The following is an 18,841-nucleotide window of genomic DNA, read 5'->3' as shown; positions in this document are numbered from 1 at the left end:
TGTAACAAAATATTTTGTGAATGTAACAAAGAGTATTTTAGCACTGTGTACTTTTATTATGCTTATATGCTATTACGATTAAACGATGTAAATTAATTTTAGAAAATATATCTGAATATTATCCTCCAATTATTAAAACCAATAAGAAATGTCAAAAAGCTTGACATTTAGCGCCATAGTTTCTATGTTTTCCTGTGATGAAGAAAATCATATCATCTGTTGCGTGTGTATGTATGTGACAGAATTATTCGTTTGACATACGTTCAAATAAATTCCGCGTGACGCAGCTGATCTGACCCACAGCTGATTTGCCGATACATTTCTATCTCTCTGTTGCGCTCGCTATAGAAGAGCGCCAGAAAGCGGCATGTCGTGACTCGAACGAGCGGGCTTTGCCAAAACGAGAGCGCTGCTATTCTTCTACTCGCGTTCGCGCTTTCCAATCATACTGCAGAAGGGTTAACGTTGCAGATGTACTTTCCATAAGGCGGTGAAGCATTATTTTGGAGATTCCTTTGACATATTGGACATTAGCTAACGGGCTGCGTCGTAAAGACGCAACCAGGCGCCATGATGGTAGGTGGAACCTGTTATCACTTGGCCGGTAGGCTATTGAATTTTCGACGCGTTTAATTAGTTGGAACTCTGGCATTGTTCGTTCCCTTTCAAAAAGGAGATCTGCAGTATTTAATAAGCGAGAAATGTTGCAGGACGGAATATGCGACACTACCGACATTTTAAACAGCGTACCTCCGAAAAAGGTATTTACATCTTTCACTTTATCTCACACACACAAGGTTTTTGTTCGTATTTTCTAAGCTTTCCTTCCGTTAAATAATCCTTCTACTTGAATTATGTCTATGAGTTAACAATATTCTCTTTTTTAGACAATTCATGCTGATAGTATAGATCTGCAAGACAAGCCTCTTCGGGTGGATATATCTGATGCTCTGAGCGAGAAGGATAAAGTGAAATTTACCGTACACACAAAAACTACCTTGCCCGAATTTCAAAAGTCAGAGAATTTGGTTGTAAGACAGCATGAGGAATTTGTGTGGCTTCATGACAGATTTGAAGAGAACGAGGAGTATGCAGGCTACATCGTACGTATTGTATTTAATTAGTATATAGAACTATCTCCTTCGAGTTATCTTTATAAAAGTAAAAGAAACTTATGTAAATTCATAGATACCACCGTGTCCACCAAGACCAGACTTTGATGCATCCCGTGAAAAATTACAAAAACTCGGAGAAGGTGAAGGTAACATGACAAGAGAAGAATTTAACAAAATGAAGCAAGAATTAGAAGCGTAAGTTGACATTCCCTTCGACAGAATGTTAAATATATATTTTACATATATTTTATATAGTATATATTTACAATAAATATGCGATTATTACAGAGAATATTTGGCTACTTTCAAGAAAACCGTTGCTATGCATGAAATGTTTCTAACAAGATTAGCACATCATCCAGTTTTTCTAAATGATCACAATCTTAGAGTATTTCTCGAATACGACCAAGATCTTTGCGTGAGAGGTAAAAATTTTATATTCAGAAAAGTTTAATTTGTGAAGTAAAATGAAATAATGAATAAGACACTTTTTCTTTTATAATTGCTATTACTTTTGCAATGTTAACAAAGGTAAATTATGTCTTTGTTTTTAGGAAAAAATAAAATGGAAATGTTTGGTGGTTTAGTGAAATCTTTTTCCAAAACCACGGATGAATATTATTTGCAGGCAACTGTAAAAGATGTAAATGACTTTTTTGATCAAGAAATGACATTTCTGCAATTGTATCATCATAACTTAAAGGAAGCAACGAGTCGTGCCGATCGTCAAACTGCAAAACATAAAGACGTAGCAGATTCATATATAAAAATATCTACTAATCTTTTACAATTAGCTACGATAGATCCTGGTAAATTAGAAAAATTTTTAACAAAAATTGCAGAGACGTTTGAAAAATTACGGGTAAGCTGATACTTTGAAGTAGCAATACAAATTTCGCATAGAACTTTATCTTACATTTTTTTATTTCACAATATTATAGAAAGTCGAAGGACGAGTAGCATCCGACGAGGATTTGAAATTGTCTGATACGCTTCGTTATTATATGAGGGATACTGCTGCAGCAAAAAGGCTTCTTTTTAGAAGGTTAAAAGCTTTGCACGCGTACGAATCTGCGAATCGTGCTCTTGAGAAAGCTCGTGCCAAAAATAAGGATGTACATGCAGTGAGTATATATTTCTAATCCGAATTTTATTTGTATAAATTTATTATTAAGGCTGAAATAAGTATTGCTAGAAATTTCTATTTAATTATTGGATAGAAATGTTCATACAAAAAGTTTCTTGGTAAAAAAACAAGATCTTTGAGCATTGTTTCCTTTTCAAGATCAAATTGCATATTAATAACGAATGAATTCAAAGAGAAAAAAATTTTAATGTAAATACGGAAACACATTTTTATAATGTTATTTAAATTTAACGTACCATATTCTCTAATAAACAATTTAATTTTTCTTGCACTTCAAGGCACTGGAAGTTGCTGAGGTGTGTCTCTCTTCATTTGTGTCATACATACGTTGTTCTGCTATATCGCTTGATAATCTGAATTGCTATATATTTGCGAGTTATATTATTTCTTTTTTCTTTTTGACATAAATTATATAGATATATACATATGTATTCTATCGAAGTTAATCGGGTATCATATATGGACGTTAATAGAACATTTTTACATTTTATAGTTATGAAAAGCAGTACGCGAAGTATTTATGATGCATAAAAAATATTTTCTGCACAATTATCCTGCTAGAGTTCATTAAGTAGTTTATATTTATGAGAATGAGTTTATATTACTTTTTCTTGAACTATTCAAAAATGTGGATTTGAACAAATACTCTTTAAGCAGGACAATTATCATAATTTAGATATTGCACAAAAGCAGAGACTGCAAATAAATGTTATGCATGACTTAAACTTGCATGTTGTTATTTGAGATTTTACAGAAACGAATTGTCATGAGCATATATGCACATATGTATTATACTACATGGTAATTCTTTTCAGTATTATTAGTTTAATTAAAATACAGAATAATAGTGTGTAATACAATTGGGTCTTCAATCTTTTATAGTGGTTTGTAAATGACAAAAATCATAATTGTTATTAAATACGTTTATCAAGAGTGATATATTTATTAGAAATTATCACTGAAATTTAATCAGGAAGGCATACTTTAAACATCGTTATATGTAACAGAAATTGAATTAGTGAATTACGCATGAAATTTGTTTGTGCACTGAAGTTTTATATTTTTGTTAATCAAGGCAGAACAAGCTCAAACCGAGGCATGTGAAAAATTCGAACAAATGTCTGAAAAGGGTAAAAAAGGTATGTAATGTGTATTCGCGTTATGTCGTAGAGCTCTTCTTTGAGTAAAATTACTTGTTTCAGAATTAACGGATTTTAAAACGAGACGTGTAGCAGCATTTAAAAAGAATCTTATTGAATTAACAGAACTTGAAATAAAACATGCTAAAGTAAGTATTTCATATCGCGCGCGCGCGCGCGTGTGTGTGTGTGTACACATATATACATATATGCACATACAAACTAAAGAACATACATCTTATAAGATAATTTACTTAACATTTATTTCACGATAGGCGCATGCAGAATTGCTTAAGAAATGTCTATCCGTACTTCGAGAGGAGTGATCCAATTTGTCAGTTGCCATGGCTAAATCTGTTATGCGCTCCGCATACAGATAACAACTTATTTACAGTTATTATAATTTAATGGTACTGTAAAATATTATATATTTTTTGTTATCTAGATATATTATATAATATGGAATAAAGTTTTGAATTATCACAGCTGCAAAAGGATTCAGCTGCTTAAAAAAAGAAAAAGAAGAAAAAAGATTAAATAATTTCTATTAGTTGTTTGGGAGCTGTAAAAAGCTGTGTATATGCTATAACTTATCTCTAGAAAAAAATTAGGCATTACATTTTTTCATATGCATTTACATATGTTGCGCGAACCGTGGAGGTGCACAAAAGTACTGTAAAAATGAATAAAATGTAAATGGCGCTGAAACTTTTTGCAGCTTTAAATTAATTACCTATTATGCTTATAACGTAAGATTCTTTATATTATATATGAATAAAAGAAATATATATGCGTATTTGTAGACATATATGCATATATATAATCGTTAGGAAACAATGTTATTAAAACACTAGTTTTAGAAACACAATATCGTCTACGACGAGAAAAAGATCAGTACCGATAAAACTTAGGACAGTGAAATTAACATAAGAAACAATTTCCATGCGTATGCATCTATTTGAATTATTACAAAACATGTAATGATTTATACATGTAATGTTATAAATTTTGTTGATCCTTTGTCTACTTTGTGTGAGTGGCAAAAACATAGTGAAGGGACCTGGAAATGAATATTATAATAAAGTGCAATTATACTTTTCAAGATATTTCTCTTAACAAATATTTACATACATCATTTATATCTCTATGAATATCGATGTAAAGATCGATTTGAAAAGAGAATGACCAGACAAGTAGGATTTCATATGTTTTTATTGAATCGAATCATTTCCTTCTCTATAATACATGACTGCAGACATATACTGAGAAATTCATTAAGTTGTGAATGTTTATCATTTAATTCTTCAAGAATTAATTCGAAATTCCATCGTATAATGTATCGTTACATTATCATCTTAGCTTAATATCAATTAAATCCTAGATCGATAGCCTAATCGATGCGATATCGGCCGAACAAAGTGCGAACGAAACGAATATTCGCGCTCGGTTTAACGCGAATCGCACCTTATTATTTTTGGTATCGTTACATCGTATGTTTAATTAATCTTATTAACGAACAGTAAAGATGACGCAATAGAAAATTCTTGGTACGTAAAAGTCGCGCGGGATACGTCTCGTTCTTTCGTCGCCGGGTCTCGGAGTTCTTTTTCATCTTTTTTTGTTCTTTTATTTATTAATCTTTTTCCTTTCGTATCTTCGAGAGATCCAAACTCATGAATGAGAATTCGGTTGCCCGCTCGGCGAGTGTGTTTTTATATTTAATATAAGTTACCTTTTTTTCTCTTTCTCATATATTATATATTCCTTTTATTTTTATTTTTTTTTCCATAGTACATGTCATCGTCAAAGTTACGCAACGCGATCAGAGACTACGTGTCGAGATAAGACATAAATCGCCTCATTTGAGCGAGGGATCTACTCTTCTCTTTTTCCCTTTCCATGGAATTCTAGATCGTCTAAAAGGGTCTCGATCAAAACGGTTTCTTTTATTCTGGAGAACAGAGAATGAGAAGAGGAGGGGGGAGGGCAACTTTTTTAAAATTGTAAACTTAGCAAGGATCGCGGATAAGACCGAAGACTTTTCATTTCTATATTCGGTGGTCCATTACTTTTTCACGTTTTTATCGTTCATCGTATCAAGCTCTGAAACGTTTCGTCGAATTGGATATGTGTAGGTGTATATTTGCGACCCGTAAGAGCTAATTATTGCTTTAGAAAAAAGAGAAATGAACGTTTCCTTTTATGGACTGATTCTGAACGGATCGATCATTTCGATCGTCTTTGAAAACGATCGAATTGCCGAGTTATTCTTTTTTCTTTTTTTTTTCCCTTTTTGGCGAACACGAAGAAATTATCGTCTCGTGTATCGTGTCATAATTATAATAATATCCTCATATGTGCAATATACTGTAAGAAAAGATAGTCTAATCATGTTTTTCACAATATACGATACAATGAAGGCTGGTGATATACTATAATAATATATGAAAATATTTATAGCTCGATACGTAAACCTTGAAGTCTTCATCGCTTAAGGCGCTTCACGTTTGTTAAATATTGGATTTTTAACATGGTACGTACATACATACAACCGAATGATGACTAAAAGTTCGTTATAAATGTTTATCTGTGTGTAATAAGAATATAGGCAAAAGTCAAACGGTTCAGATTAAGATTTGATTTCTCTTTTTTTGTCTCATGATTTATCGATTAACGAGTCTCTAATAAAAATCGCTGATAACGCTGCTAGTTTTCTTTGAACTCTCGCCATTATGCATCCTTTTTTCTTCATTCTAATCACTTTTATGTGAACGCTTTCTCTTTCCTCTTATTTTCCATCTCTTACATACATACATATATATATACGTGTATATATGTATACATTTATATACGTGTATACACGTATTTTCTTTATAATCCTTAAAATTATGTGAATACGTAATAAATCTTTGTATAACGTTACTAACAGGATACATAAAAGGATCGTATTTATTTTCTATGTTCTTCGCATTTTTTTTCCATTCTTCAAAACAAAGATTAGTCAAAAACATTTTAATTACACGTATTGCGTAATGTCTTTAACGTAATCTCTATTTTTTATTTTTTTTACATTTCCGCGCGATTAGGGACGCGACCAAAAGTAGGCGGTCCTTACGTGCCGAGGAATAGACGTGCCAATTAATTATAATCTTTTGTCGAGGGGAAACCGGAAGAGAGGACATTGATCTTCCTTACGACGTAAACGACGCACTATTTAAATTTTCTTTTATTGCGTCTCGTAAAAATTTCGTCGGAGATTCTTTTATCGGACAATTGAAAATACAGAGAGAGGGAGAGAGAGAGAGAGAGAGAGAGAGAGAGGAAGAGGAAGAGAGATAGAGAGAAAGAGGGAATCAAGAGGATTCGTAAAAACGAGATAGGAAGATTCCTCGCCAATGGATTTTATCCCGTAGATGTTCTTCAGATTTATGGTAACGGATGTATTTAGGTCAACGCGATCGGTCTTTCTTGTTGTATACTCGCCAAGTTCATTCGCACATTCACTCTCGTTCGTAACCAACGCATTTAATTCGAGTTCGATTTTATAAAATCAATTTACTCGAATATAAAACGTGTTAACGTTTGTCTTCAAAGCAATACATAATTTTCATACGTGTTCTTATAACTATAACGAATCTTGTAGCTATAAGAAAAGAATAGATAATGGAACTGAAAGTATAATAAAACGTTGTTTTTATCGTTGTCGTTCTTGTCATTCATGACGCGTACGAAAATTAATTATCGAATGCTCAAAATGATAAGTCCACTATAGGCGATAGTCTCTTTTTAATCTTTTCATCTTTTCATGGACGAATTAAGGAAATTTATTAACGGATATCTTAACGATGAGATTATAAAATGGCGCGGCAAGCCAAGCGCTAATCTTTCTACTCGTTATCGTAATTTACTTCGTTCGTACGTTACAAAGCCGCCATTTTTCAGACCGTTTTTTCTCTCTACCTCTCTTCTTTTTTTTGCCTTCTTTAGCGACAAGTTTCATTATCGCACGAGTAATTTCGTCGTGTTGGAAAATGTATACAGCGTACTATATGTTCATACACGCATACATATATGTAACACGATGAGAGAGAAAAAGGGAAAGAGAAAGAGAGAAAGCGAGAGAGAGGCAGAAAGAGAGAGAGAGAGAGACAGAGAGAGAGGGAGAGAGAGAGAGAGAGAGAGAGACAGAGAACTCGTGGGAAATTTTACAATCCTACGACAGCTTTTAGATTACTTTCATTTCGAAGTTCCGTGCGACAGCACGATGGGTTCGTTCGCTTCTAGAAAGACAAGCACAAAACGGAAGAAACTAAATTGTGCTCTCGCGAGTTTCAACCTCGTTGATATAACATACACGTACGTGTATATATAATACATATACGACTACACGTTATATATATATATATATATATATACACACACACACACAATCAAATATGAACAAAAACACTATTTCATCGTTTTTCTTTATTTTTTCTCTATGATTTGATATATATATATATATATATATATATATATATATATATATGTATGTATATGACTAGTATCTTCATAATTACATTGCATCCATGGAAATCTCGTCGGAAGAACTTTTAACGACGATTGTTCGAAATTTAAAGAAAAAAACAGAGATAGTTAGAAAAAAGATAGATAGATGGATAAAATGAAAAAGAGAAAAGAGTAAAAGAAAGATATTAACGCACGAACGATCGGTACGATTTTAAAAAGATATTTATCGATGTTGTATCTTACAAAGGCAAAAGAATCTTTCGATAGTGACGTAGAAGTAAAAGAAGGGAAAAGAATTAAGAGAGAAGAACGCGAGAAAGACTTTTTCGAGACGAGTTTGAGCGCCCTTTTTTCTTTCTTTTCTCTCTTTCCCTTTCTCTCTCTTTCTGTCTTTCTCTCTATTTCTTTCCATTTTTTCTCTTTTTCTTTTTTCTCCTTCTTTTTTTTTCTTCTTGCCGAAGAGATAACGACGGATACATAATACACGGATGACTGCACCTGATTCCACGGAATCCGCGAAAGCCATCTTTACGGTCCGTCGATCAAACGATCCTTCCTAACCTCTTCTTTTCTTTTCCTTTTTTTTCCCTTCTTTCCACTCCTTTCTCTTTGTCTCTTTGTCTTTCTCTGTCTCTGTCTGTCTATCTATCTATCTATCTATCTATCTATCTATCTATCTATCTATCTATCTATCTATCTATCTATCTATCTCTCTCTCTTTTATCTGTCCTTTCCACTGCGTGGACGTAGCGAGAGTGTGCGCGTTCGATCGTACCATAAAAAGAACTCATTAAACGTCCATTGTAAGCTGCTCGTGTCGCGTCCAATCATCGCGTCTCAAAGAGATTTTCGCAGTAACTCTTCTCGACGTTACTGGCCACGCTTTTTCAGCGCTAACGCTGCTGAATCGACGACGAATAATTATGTTTCCATCGTCTCACTTGCCTATTCGCGACGATTTATTTTCAAATCATTACTTAGGATTTTTAACAGAAAAATACGAATCATTTGTGCGATCGAAAAATTTTCTGTTCTTATTTCGTTTCCTTTTCTTCTTTTTTCCTCCTTCTTTTTTGTCTTCTAAATGTTCGAGACTAATTTTGAGAACGATCAAAGACAATCAAACGAAAAAAGAAAGAAGAAAAATGTATATGCGTATTTTTGTCCTTCCTTTAGTTTCTTCTTTTGGGTTTTATCGATTTTTCATACACTGACGAGTTTATTAATCGAATGTAAGTAATTAAATGATTAAAAAAACGTATATGTTATATTGGAAAATCGAATCGAACTCGATGGATTATCTTGAATTTTAGGAAACACAAACGATCAAATTATCGTCGATTTGTCGATTTGAATAAGGCTCATCTCTCTGTTCTTTTTTCTCTCTCTTCCCCCCCTCTCTCTTTCTCTTTTTCTGTCGCATTTTCTCTTCTATTTTTTTTTCCTTTTTTTTAATACTTCCTTTGATTCGCGAATGTACGCGATGGAACGAAGGATCGTTTTCGATGTGGCACCTCGCTTCGTTCGGCGATAATTGAAGGGTAAAAGTAGCGATAGCCGTGAATCGCTCGCTCGTTTTACGTTCGAAAGCAATCGTTCTATGTAATGCAATAACGCGAATCGAATCGATACGATGAAACGTCGAAACGTAATTGCTACGATTTCATTCGTTTCACGTTAATGGCACTGCCAAAGCGACAGTTTTTTTTTTGTTCTCATTTCGTGTATAAACGGTGGTCGTTTACAAAAAGAAAAAGTTAAATAGAAAAATGCGTGAGAAATAACAAGATCGATAATCGAATCGAGAGTTCGAAGAGGTATGTATCGAAGGTCTCGAGTATAACCCGGAATCTTTTATGTCGATTGTGAGGTGATGCGAACGATCAATTGAATTATACAATACGTATACATTTCTCTCTCTCTCTTTCTCTCTCTCTCTCTGTTTTCATCTGTTATTATGACTGTAAATTCCTCAGCACGATTTCTATCGATCGAAACATTCCAAATCTCGCAAAATATTCGTGGAACCTTGTATAGTTCTCATTATGGCCTATCGCTCCACGCTATTCCAGTAACTTCGCTAGACGGTATTCGATTTTGAAATATCTAGCCGAATAGAATTCCGAGCCTCTTATATTTACAAGTCCTTCTATGATAACGTAATAGGTTCTTAATCTTGGTTACCTTGTCATAATGTTATTCTTCTTTTTTTTCGTCTTCTTCCTCTTCTTCTTCTTCTTATTGTTATTACTATTAACTATTGTTATTATTATAATTAATGTTATTATTAATATTATTAATATTAATATTAATATTATTATTATTATTATTACTATAATTATTATAATTATAATTATAATTATAATTATAATTATTATTATTATTATTATTATTATTATTATTATTATTATTATTATTATTATTACATAGGTTTACATAATTACATATCTGTATGCGTGTAGTACGCTTGAACGGTCGACGAATTCACGTCTTCGCGTTTGCTTTTTATTCGGTATCTGAAGAAATTCTTTAAACAGTAATCAAAAACTTTTTAATTAATATCCTTCGGTTGGGTTATTTGCTTTTGATTAGTGAATAAAAAAAGAAATGGTTCGTTTCGATCTCCATCGTATATAGATATATTTGTTAATGAATTTGGTACGATGAGACCGAAGAAAAATAACCATTTTATGATAGAATCATTGCTCGAATCTCGTTTCGTTAAGTCATCGTGTGTTTCCTTTTTAGAAATGAAAGAGAGAAAACGAGGGACGATATAAAGGGGTTTAAGTTTTTTGTTTATGGGAAAAAAGAAAATGACGTATCGACGATAGTAGTAAATATTACGTAGGTACCTTCGTTATTCCTCGTTACTCCTCGAATATTAAGAATTCTCATTTCTCTCGTAGATCGATCGTTGCCATCAAAACTTTTCCGTGCGTAACGAATGAAGACCGATATGCTTTTAGACGCTTTTTAAAAAGCGAGGAAAGCGGGTAGAGTGAGAGAGAGAGAAAGAGAGAGTGAGGGAGAGAGAGAGAGAGAGAGAGAGAGAGAGAGAAGAGAGAGAGAGAGAGAGAGACAGAGAAAGCCTCTCTACGTACAAGAAAATACTTTCATACGTTATTCTTTCTACGAGTTTAACTTCAATTTTTTTACATTTTCCGATTAAAGATATATCCGAGGAAACCTTAATAATCTCGTTTATTATTCTTTCCTTCCTTCCTTCCTTCTTTCTTTCTTTCTTTCTTTCTTTCTTCTTTTATTTTATCTTTTTATTTAACCCTGTAACTACCACTAGAATTTGCGTGTCGCCGCGAACACCGTTTCACAAGCACATTATTTTACATAATTCGAGCACGTTCTTACGACGGTTCTCGATTTCGATAAGATATAACAACGATCGTTTAAATATATTATTAATCGTATGGACCCGAAACAGACTTTGAACGCGTAAAATATTTTATAAACTAGAAAACTTTTACACGTTATCCTAGATATCGACGAGAAATAATAACGATCATTTACATCCTTTTAAGATTTATGTATGAGAGATAGTCTCTGAGATACATTAAACATCAACGCGTAGCTTTAACATTTATTTCGCCAACTCGAATATTTCGATCTTTATGAAACGCGTAACTTCGTAAAGAGGCTATTCAGCTCTAAGAATTTACAACGATACTCTTTTGATTGCCGCGAATATTTTTAATAGTACTCTCTTCTTTCTTTCTCTTCCTTTTTCCTTTTGTCATTTCTTTTTTTTCGTAATTTTTAATAAATTATTTCCTTTGTCTGGCTAGACCGTTCGAATTTTCCCGTCATCACTATTCTTATATATGGACAGGATATGAAGAACATTGCCATCTAGCGATGACAAAGAGAACCGATAACTTATGCTAATACTCGACAGCGGGTAATATCATTTCGGAAGTTGACTTATCGTCAGCGGACGACTCGTTTGAAACTTTTTTACGACAAGATGATAATTTAACGATTGTACCCTCGAGAAGAGGTATTTTCGATTTTGATTGCAAAACATTTTCAGGATTGTTAAAAATAATATTTTCTCACGATTTTAATATATCGATCTGATAGTCAGTAACGATAAATATATATTAAGAAACAATAAAATTATTGCGCTGTCCCCTTTCCGTTCTCTTTCATATAGGTTTCGTTAACATCGAAATTATTGAGTTGGCGTATTTCTCTTGCGAGTTCTTTCGTGATAAAGATCCTTTGATAGTTAGAGGGTTAACGAAATGTTTCGCACAAAACGATACGATTCCACGTCGCTTTTGAATTTTGTTCGGACGACGTTTCCTCTCGACGTGTCTCCAAAGCTCGCAATTGGGCTGTCGTGGTGCAACGATTACGATTACCAACGCGTATTTTATTTACATAATTCGAGTCGCGTGCCGGTCTCGCACGTAATGACTCCTGGCAGGCAATCGAATAATCTTCCACGAAAATCTCGCATATCCGATTAGACCCGACCGACGGCGATCTCGACGAGGTGGAATAAAATGTGAAAGAAAAAATAAAGATTGTAGAAGGAGAGAGGGAGAAAGAGAGGAAGACAGAAAGACAGATAGAGAGGGGAGAGATAGAGATAGAGAGAGAGAGAGAGAGAGAGAGAGAGAGAGAGAGAGAGAGAGAGAGAGAGAGAGAGAGAGAGAGAGAGAGAGAGAGAGAGAGAGAAAATGAGAAAGAGAAAAGAAAGAAAAGAAAAAAATCAAGGAATGGAATAAATTGGAGAAGAAAGAAGAAAACTTGTTATGGTAAAAGGTATGAATGGAAGAAGAAAGGACATGAATACTCGTTAAAAACGCGGACTGGTGTAACCTACCTATCGCGAATGGAAGTAGTCGTATGGATTTAAATAATTATGGACATTTCGAAAAGAAATCGTTTATCGTGCCAGAACGAGACTGGCCGCGAGCATGGCCGTCAGCAGCATTTCGTTCAAGATCTTCCTTGCGGCCGACGTTTTGCGACGCTGGATCGCCGCCATTTTGTCACCTGGAACAAAAAATAGAGAGGGTCGAATAAGAGAAGAGTAATTAAATTAAAGTTTGCGAGACGAAGGTCCGACAGGATCGAGAGCTCGGATGGTTCGGTACAGTCGTTGATCAAAGTCGCTGACCATATCCTCCGATTCACCCTCTCAACCCCTTTGTAACCTTCATCCTCTCATTGCTTCCGTTAATCTACCTTTAACCTTTGTTTTCTTTTCTTATTTGGATTTGGACAGCACGAGTTTTATAAATTCGACGATTGACCGTACACGATGTTCCACAAGATTGTTTATTTGTTTCTTTCTTTTTTTGTTTCTCTTTAAGAAGAGTTGTAAATGAGGATAACATATATCGATATATATTTTTTTAATTGTAATAGGAGAAATTCAGAACGTTTTGAGCTTGCCTTGATTATACTTTAAAATTTTTATTTGAGTAAAGATAAAGTTCCATTTCAAGAAATGTTAATGTGTAACACTTATATTTTAGGATATATCTTCTCACTATATTAGCCCTTTATAATTATACATATTCTATATCAGAGATTTTTTTCTATTTAAAAAAGTAACCTAGATACTCAGGTTTTTAATTTTAATTAATAGATTGACTATATCCCTTGGCTTTATGATCGATGATAGAACATCGTGTGACGTGGAAAAAGATAAAAGGCTTTACGAGAACAAGTTTAAAATCCGTGCGAGTATGGATATGTCGTCGATAATCGAATCTAATGCAATTTTTAAACGAACTCCTTTTTTTCCTGTGTGCGAGAACGATGGCGAATTGGTTAGACGAATGAAATGTAATTCATTATTTCATTATTCTACGATCGTTCGTGATCGATGTATAATTCAAAGGATGAGAAAGAGGAGGAGGAGGAGGAGGTGGAGGTGGAGGTGGAGGAGGAGGAGGAGGAGAGACGATGAATCTAGTTGAAGGAAATTCATGCGATAGGAAAATTGCGGAAGGTTGTAATCGTCGAGCGGACCGATATTTTGTCCCTCGAGTTCTCCTCGTTACGCTTGCGAGTCTCCCGCAAACGGACTTATTGTTAGTTCGCTTTGTCCGGACTTTCGCAAGAATTACGTTAACTTTCCGCTTAGTTAGCTCAAGTACCCTTTTTTTCTAGGCAACCGGTGTTGCCGGCGTCCCACACAAAATGTTTTACTCCGAACGGCTATCTCGGTTTAACTTCGTTCTTGGCTTATATCTCGCCTGGGAGACCCTACGTTAATTAATCGGAAAGTTAAATTCGGCTAGGGTAAAGCTATAAGGAAAGTAAGGGTACCGTGATTTGCGGCAAGCTAAGAAACCTTCGATTTAACGACCTTCGACCAAATATATCTCTATATATAGATACATGTACATCTATACATAAATACGTATGAACATCATTATTATTCATCAAACACAGTGTGGTTTTCCTTTCATGAAATTATTTATTCGTTATATCGTTTTATCCTTGTGATCAATTTCTTGATAACACTTTTAATTGATATTCTGGAACTCAAAGGCGGGAAATATCGACGTTAGTGTCTGACAATAAAGCGGTTTAATTCAACTTCCTGATCAAATAGTGGAGATCTTCGAAACTAAATGAGTTCTAGATTTATGAACAAGAGTCGACGTAAACTTTGTCAATTACGTCGCCGCTACAGCATTATAGAAGACGTGTACCAAAGCACAAAGGGACGTTCGCAGTCTGACAACTGGGCCGGTATAATGCGTAAGGCTTCCGTGTTTTAGTCTTCAAAGAGCTTAAGCTTCTCGCTTTAATCTAAGAAAGAGAACGAGTAGTAATCGACGTTCGACAATTTTTGTACGAACATTTTGACTTTTTACGTTTTCTTTCAGGATCGATCGTCGAGTTCAAAGTTTCTGAAAAGAGAAAAAGGAAATTCAATGAAACGATATCGAAGGATTTCTAACGGGAAACGCGAAAGAAATTAATATCAAAGGTATTACATCAATAGAAATAAATCAGGTAATTTTTCGACTTTGATATAAAAAGATTCTTTAAAGTACCATTAATTATCTTTATGTAATAATATTGCCGAGCATAGAACCATAACGGAAAGTAATATTCTATTAAGTGATCTACTTAATATAAAAACATCTCTTTGATAACTTGAAAATAATAATAAAATATGTTATAATTTATACTATAACCCGTGCATATACATTCGTACCCATATTATCCGATATTATTCTTCAATAAAGATTATTAAAAAATTTAATCAATTAAATGAATCCAAGTATCATTAGCGTTGCATTTATCGACGATGTACTTAAATACGTTTATTATTTATCGTACATTAATACTCTTTTAACTTATGCAACAAATTCTATCGATTTGATTTAAAATTGTATATGGGCTTAATTATATCTGTTACTCACAATATCCAACGAAGAAAAACTTTATAATTCGGATCCGTTTGTATTTGTCGAGAACGAGTCGGTATTTTGCGAGATGGTTAAAAAGAAACAAGAACAAAAAAGAAGAAAATAAAGGAAAGAGAAATGAAAAAAGAAAGTCGTGATTTCTTAGCCGTCACGTTTTCCTACGTGTACTATCAGGATTCATGACGCAAAGCTCCGGGGCCTTCAGATTTGCAACATTCATCGGGTATACGTGTCCTTCGTGAAGCGCGAGCGCATGCACATTTTTACCGTAATTTACGGCGAGCCGTTCGCCCATATGTTCCCGGGAGAGCGTGAATTACGATCCTCTGTGTATATATGGCGCCGTAGCTACAGGACGTTAGTACACGCGCGAAATTCGTGGTCCGTGAGGCGACGCCATAATGGACTTGGTGTCTTCAAAATTTCATCAGAATGTGTACATCTAACGGAGATCTACTTGGATGAAACCTACGTACATATATATATATATATATATATATATATATATATATATATATGTATATATACATATATACATGTATACACACACATACGTATTAAAAGTATTCGAATGAAAGATTCGTTTTGTCAAATAATAATATTTCATTTGATTATTCATCTATCGAAAATCGTTGGAATCGATTAAAGTATGCGGTTTCTATAAACGATGTAAATTCTATTCTTTCATCTGTTATAATTCAATAAAAACAGATACATGAATCACCGTTAAAATGAATTTAGAGTGTTAATGAAAAAGCGATTAAATAATTGAGATTTTCTGTGTTACGTATGAACGTACGTACATATAGGATTCGTTTTCTCATAAACGTTCCATCGGGAAATGGTTCGAATCGAAATTAGGTCGACTAAATATCTTTCCTTCTCTTTCTCTTTATTTCTCTCTCTCTCTCTCTCCCTTGCTTCTCTCAAGTAGAGCAACACGAGGAAAACTACGAGGCAACCTTTGCAGCGTTCTCTCATTACTTTTTCATGGACACTCGGTACGAGCTTCGAAAGGCGAACTAGAGCTTCCTCGTTCACCCTTTGCATCGTCTGGAACTTAAGTTTAGTCCTGTGCAAGAGGAAATAGAGAAAACGTCTTATCTCGCGATGGAAGATCACGCCTGACCTTTATACTTTAGGCAATACCCTCTAGGAAGATGAGAAAGAAAAAATAGAAAAAGAAAAAGGAAAAAAAATAGATTATGTGCTAGTTCGAATCGATCTTTTGAAAATAAAGAAATGAGAGGAATCGAAAAAATAAATGGATATTTATAAGGTCGACGAAGTAATTTTCGTTGTTCTAAGTTTGAATCTTACAAAAAAATAAATAAAAAGTGAAGAAGAAAATCTAATAAAGAAATAGAAGAAACCAAACGAATGTTTAGAAGACCAAAGACAAAAGTTAGGGCGAGCCTTGTTATCCCTCACGATTCTTGAGATTACGTCGTCCGAAGGATCAAGATGATCCTTTCACCCTCGACCCCTTTGTTTTTTTCGTAATCTAATTAAGCTTTTCCGACAAGGCAACTCCTCCTTCCTCTTTTCTTCGGTCGATTATGAGGGTTTCACAGCGAACCGTTCTGCCCTTTGAACGAGCCTACTACGTTTTTTTTTTGTGTCAACCCCAAGAATTTCGACAAAGAGAGAGAGAAAAAAGAGAGAGAGAGAGAGAGAGAAAGAGAGAGAGACAGAATGAAGTTTTTTGTTCGTCAAGCCTTTGTCGTTAGCTTCGAGTCTCATTAAGAAGGAATTAAACACATATATATACATACATACATACATACATACATACATACATACATACATACATACATACATATATACATATATAAGTACGTACGTACGTGTATATATACATACATACATAGATACATATATATATATATACATACATGTATAATATATTGTACGTAGAAAAACATGGAGATATATATATATATATATATATATATATATATGTATGTGTGTAGAATATACGAGAGAGGGAGAGTGTGTACGTGTGTGAGAAATAGAGAGGCACGCTAGGGGAGGTCATCGAAGTGATCGATCGTCGAAGGACCGAAGAAGCTCTTCTATCTATCTCTCTTTCTCTCTGCAAGCTCGCTCGAGTGCTCCTGGCGGGGCGTGGATCCCAACACGTTCGATCTCCTGACGCTGAGACGAGTTATGTGCGTGAATACGCGCATGTACACCACACACCCCCACACACACACATACACAAACTTATTGGAGCGCCTATTAAAGCACGTATTATTTCTAAAAATATCCCTTTGCTTCGATGAGAGCGTGCCTTGTGCGTTGATAAAAAATTTAACGAGTAATATGTCACTTTGTTTCTCTTTGTAGTACATACACACACACACATAATTGCTTGAAAAAAAAGAACACGTTTCTTTGTGTTTCTTCTTCGAGTCGTGATTTACATAATTTACAAAATTTTTAAAAATGTATTTATCTATGTAACATACCTACACGTTACTACATTTTGTCTTTTCGTTTAATGAACTACGATGGAAGAAACAACGAAAGAGAGTGGTTTTTTGCTTGCTGGAGTGTATTTTCGTTTTTCGTTTGGAGAAAAAAAGTGGCTAAGGGCTAGCGAGAAAAGAGTACACGTTATAATAACAGACGATGTTTTTTAATATAAAGCTCGCATTAAGACCGGGGGTTGGTTACAGGGGAAAGTGGAAACGCGTAACCTTAGTTACCTCGATGAATATATTTCGACCTTTTCTACGTCGTTTCTCGAGCAACGCGTGAAACAGTTTCGCTTAAGCGGATCAGAAATATACGTTCGTATATACGTTCATACATAAATACATACGTACATACGTACATACATACACACATACATACATATATATACATAACATACGTACGTACGTGTGTACTCAAGCATGCTCGGAAGTTGAAGGGTCTTACTTTTAATACCTTTCTAATGCCTCTTTGTTCATCGTAATCTATTTATACTCATCCTCTCGTAAATACTTATTACCGTGTAAGAAGCCGATTCAAAGATGTTCGCTTACTTATTCATCGAAATATTTGTTTTTTACATTTTATAAACTGTTGTATCTATTCGTTTTTGTTTGCTTTTCATTAAAATCAATTACATTTGTCTTTTTCCCTTTTTTTCTTCTCTGAATAAATACACATTAATTTTTTTCTAATCATAAATAGTGTCTGGAGAATTCTATTCTCTTTCTGTTATCTAAACGAGGAACACTTCAATGTATTTCGAACTTTTCATTAATTTTCCTTCCCCTAAGAATAGTAGAAAAATAAATCAACGATTCTCCAAGAGGCTGGTGGATACCTCAAGGGAGTTACGTTATCGCGTTCACTCTTAATTATCGTAAAAGGTGAAACGTATAACGTACATGTTTTGGATTCTGAGTATTGTTGTTTCGTTCTTACGAATTCACGAAGATGTCCATTTATTATTACCTTTTTCTTTTTCTTTGTTATTTCTTTTTACCCATGATATATGAAAGGATATTAATCACT

At 34.2% G+C, this 18,841-nt stretch overlaps 2 protein-coding genes across 5 annotated transcripts in view; one reads left to right on the top strand and one right to left on the bottom strand.

The window, feature by feature from the left end:
• Positions 1 to 323: 323 nt before the first annotated feature.
• LOC127073130 (sorting nexin-6) lies at positions 324 to 4,503 on the top strand. Of its 3 annotated transcripts, XM_051014243.1 has the most exons (11): positions 324 to 576; positions 711 to 761; positions 888 to 1,103; positions 1,189 to 1,310; positions 1,404 to 1,540; positions 1,670 to 1,977; positions 2,057 to 2,239; positions 2,541 to 2,558; positions 3,338 to 3,401; positions 3,465 to 3,550; positions 3,677 to 4,503. In XM_051014243.1, the coding sequence occupies exons 1-11, from the start codon at positions 571 to 573 to the stop codon at positions 3,725 to 3,727; spliced, it is 1,242 nt and encodes a 413-aa protein (XP_050870200.1). In that variant the 5' UTR covers positions 324 to 570; the 3' UTR covers positions 3,728 to 4,503. The 3 variants fall into 3 exon arrangements, with proteins under 3 accessions (XP_050870200.1, XP_050870199.1, XP_050870202.1); XM_051014242.1 differs by having other exon boundaries at positions 325 to 761; XM_051014245.1 differs by lacking the exon at positions 2,541 to 2,558 and having other exon boundaries at positions 326 to 761.
• Positions 4,504 to 7,885: 3,382 nt separating this feature from the next.
• Positions 7,886 to 18,841, bottom strand: part of LOC127073131 (zwei Ig domain protein zig-8) — a 178,318-nt gene continuing 167,362 nt past the window's right edge. For both annotated transcript variants that reach the window (XM_051014246.1, XM_051014247.1), the window contains exon 7: positions 7,886 to 12,932. In XM_051014246.1, the coding sequence (XP_050870203.1) occupies positions 12,823 to 12,932 (110 nt within the window). In that variant the 3' untranslated portion in view covers positions 7,886 to 12,822. The remainder of the gene's footprint in view (positions 12,933 to 18,841) is intronic.

This window comes from Vespula vulgaris, chromosome 2 (assembly GCF_905475345.1).
Source record: "Vespula vulgaris chromosome 2, iyVesVulg1.1, whole genome shotgun sequence".
NCBI lineage: Eukaryota > Metazoa > Arthropoda > Insecta > Hymenoptera > Vespidae > Vespula > Vespula vulgaris.
The sequence above is the reverse complement of the archived record's forward strand: the minus strand, read 5'-3'. Positions and strand labels throughout refer to the sequence as shown.

Bases quoted from the DNA above. Each gene is read 5' to 3' on its own strand.
- LOC127073130 (XM_051014242.1), top strand. From the start codon at position 702: ATGTTGCAGGACGGAATATGCGACACTACCGACATTTTAAACAGCGTA. The intron at 1,104-1,188 runs GTACGTATTGTA...GTAAATTCATAG, and splicing joins AGGAGTATGCAGGCTACATC to ATACCACCGTGTCCACCAAG. The intron at 1,978-2,056 runs GTAAGCTGATAC...ACAATATTATAG, and splicing joins AGACGTTTGAAAAATTACGG to AAAGTCGAAGGACGAGTAGC.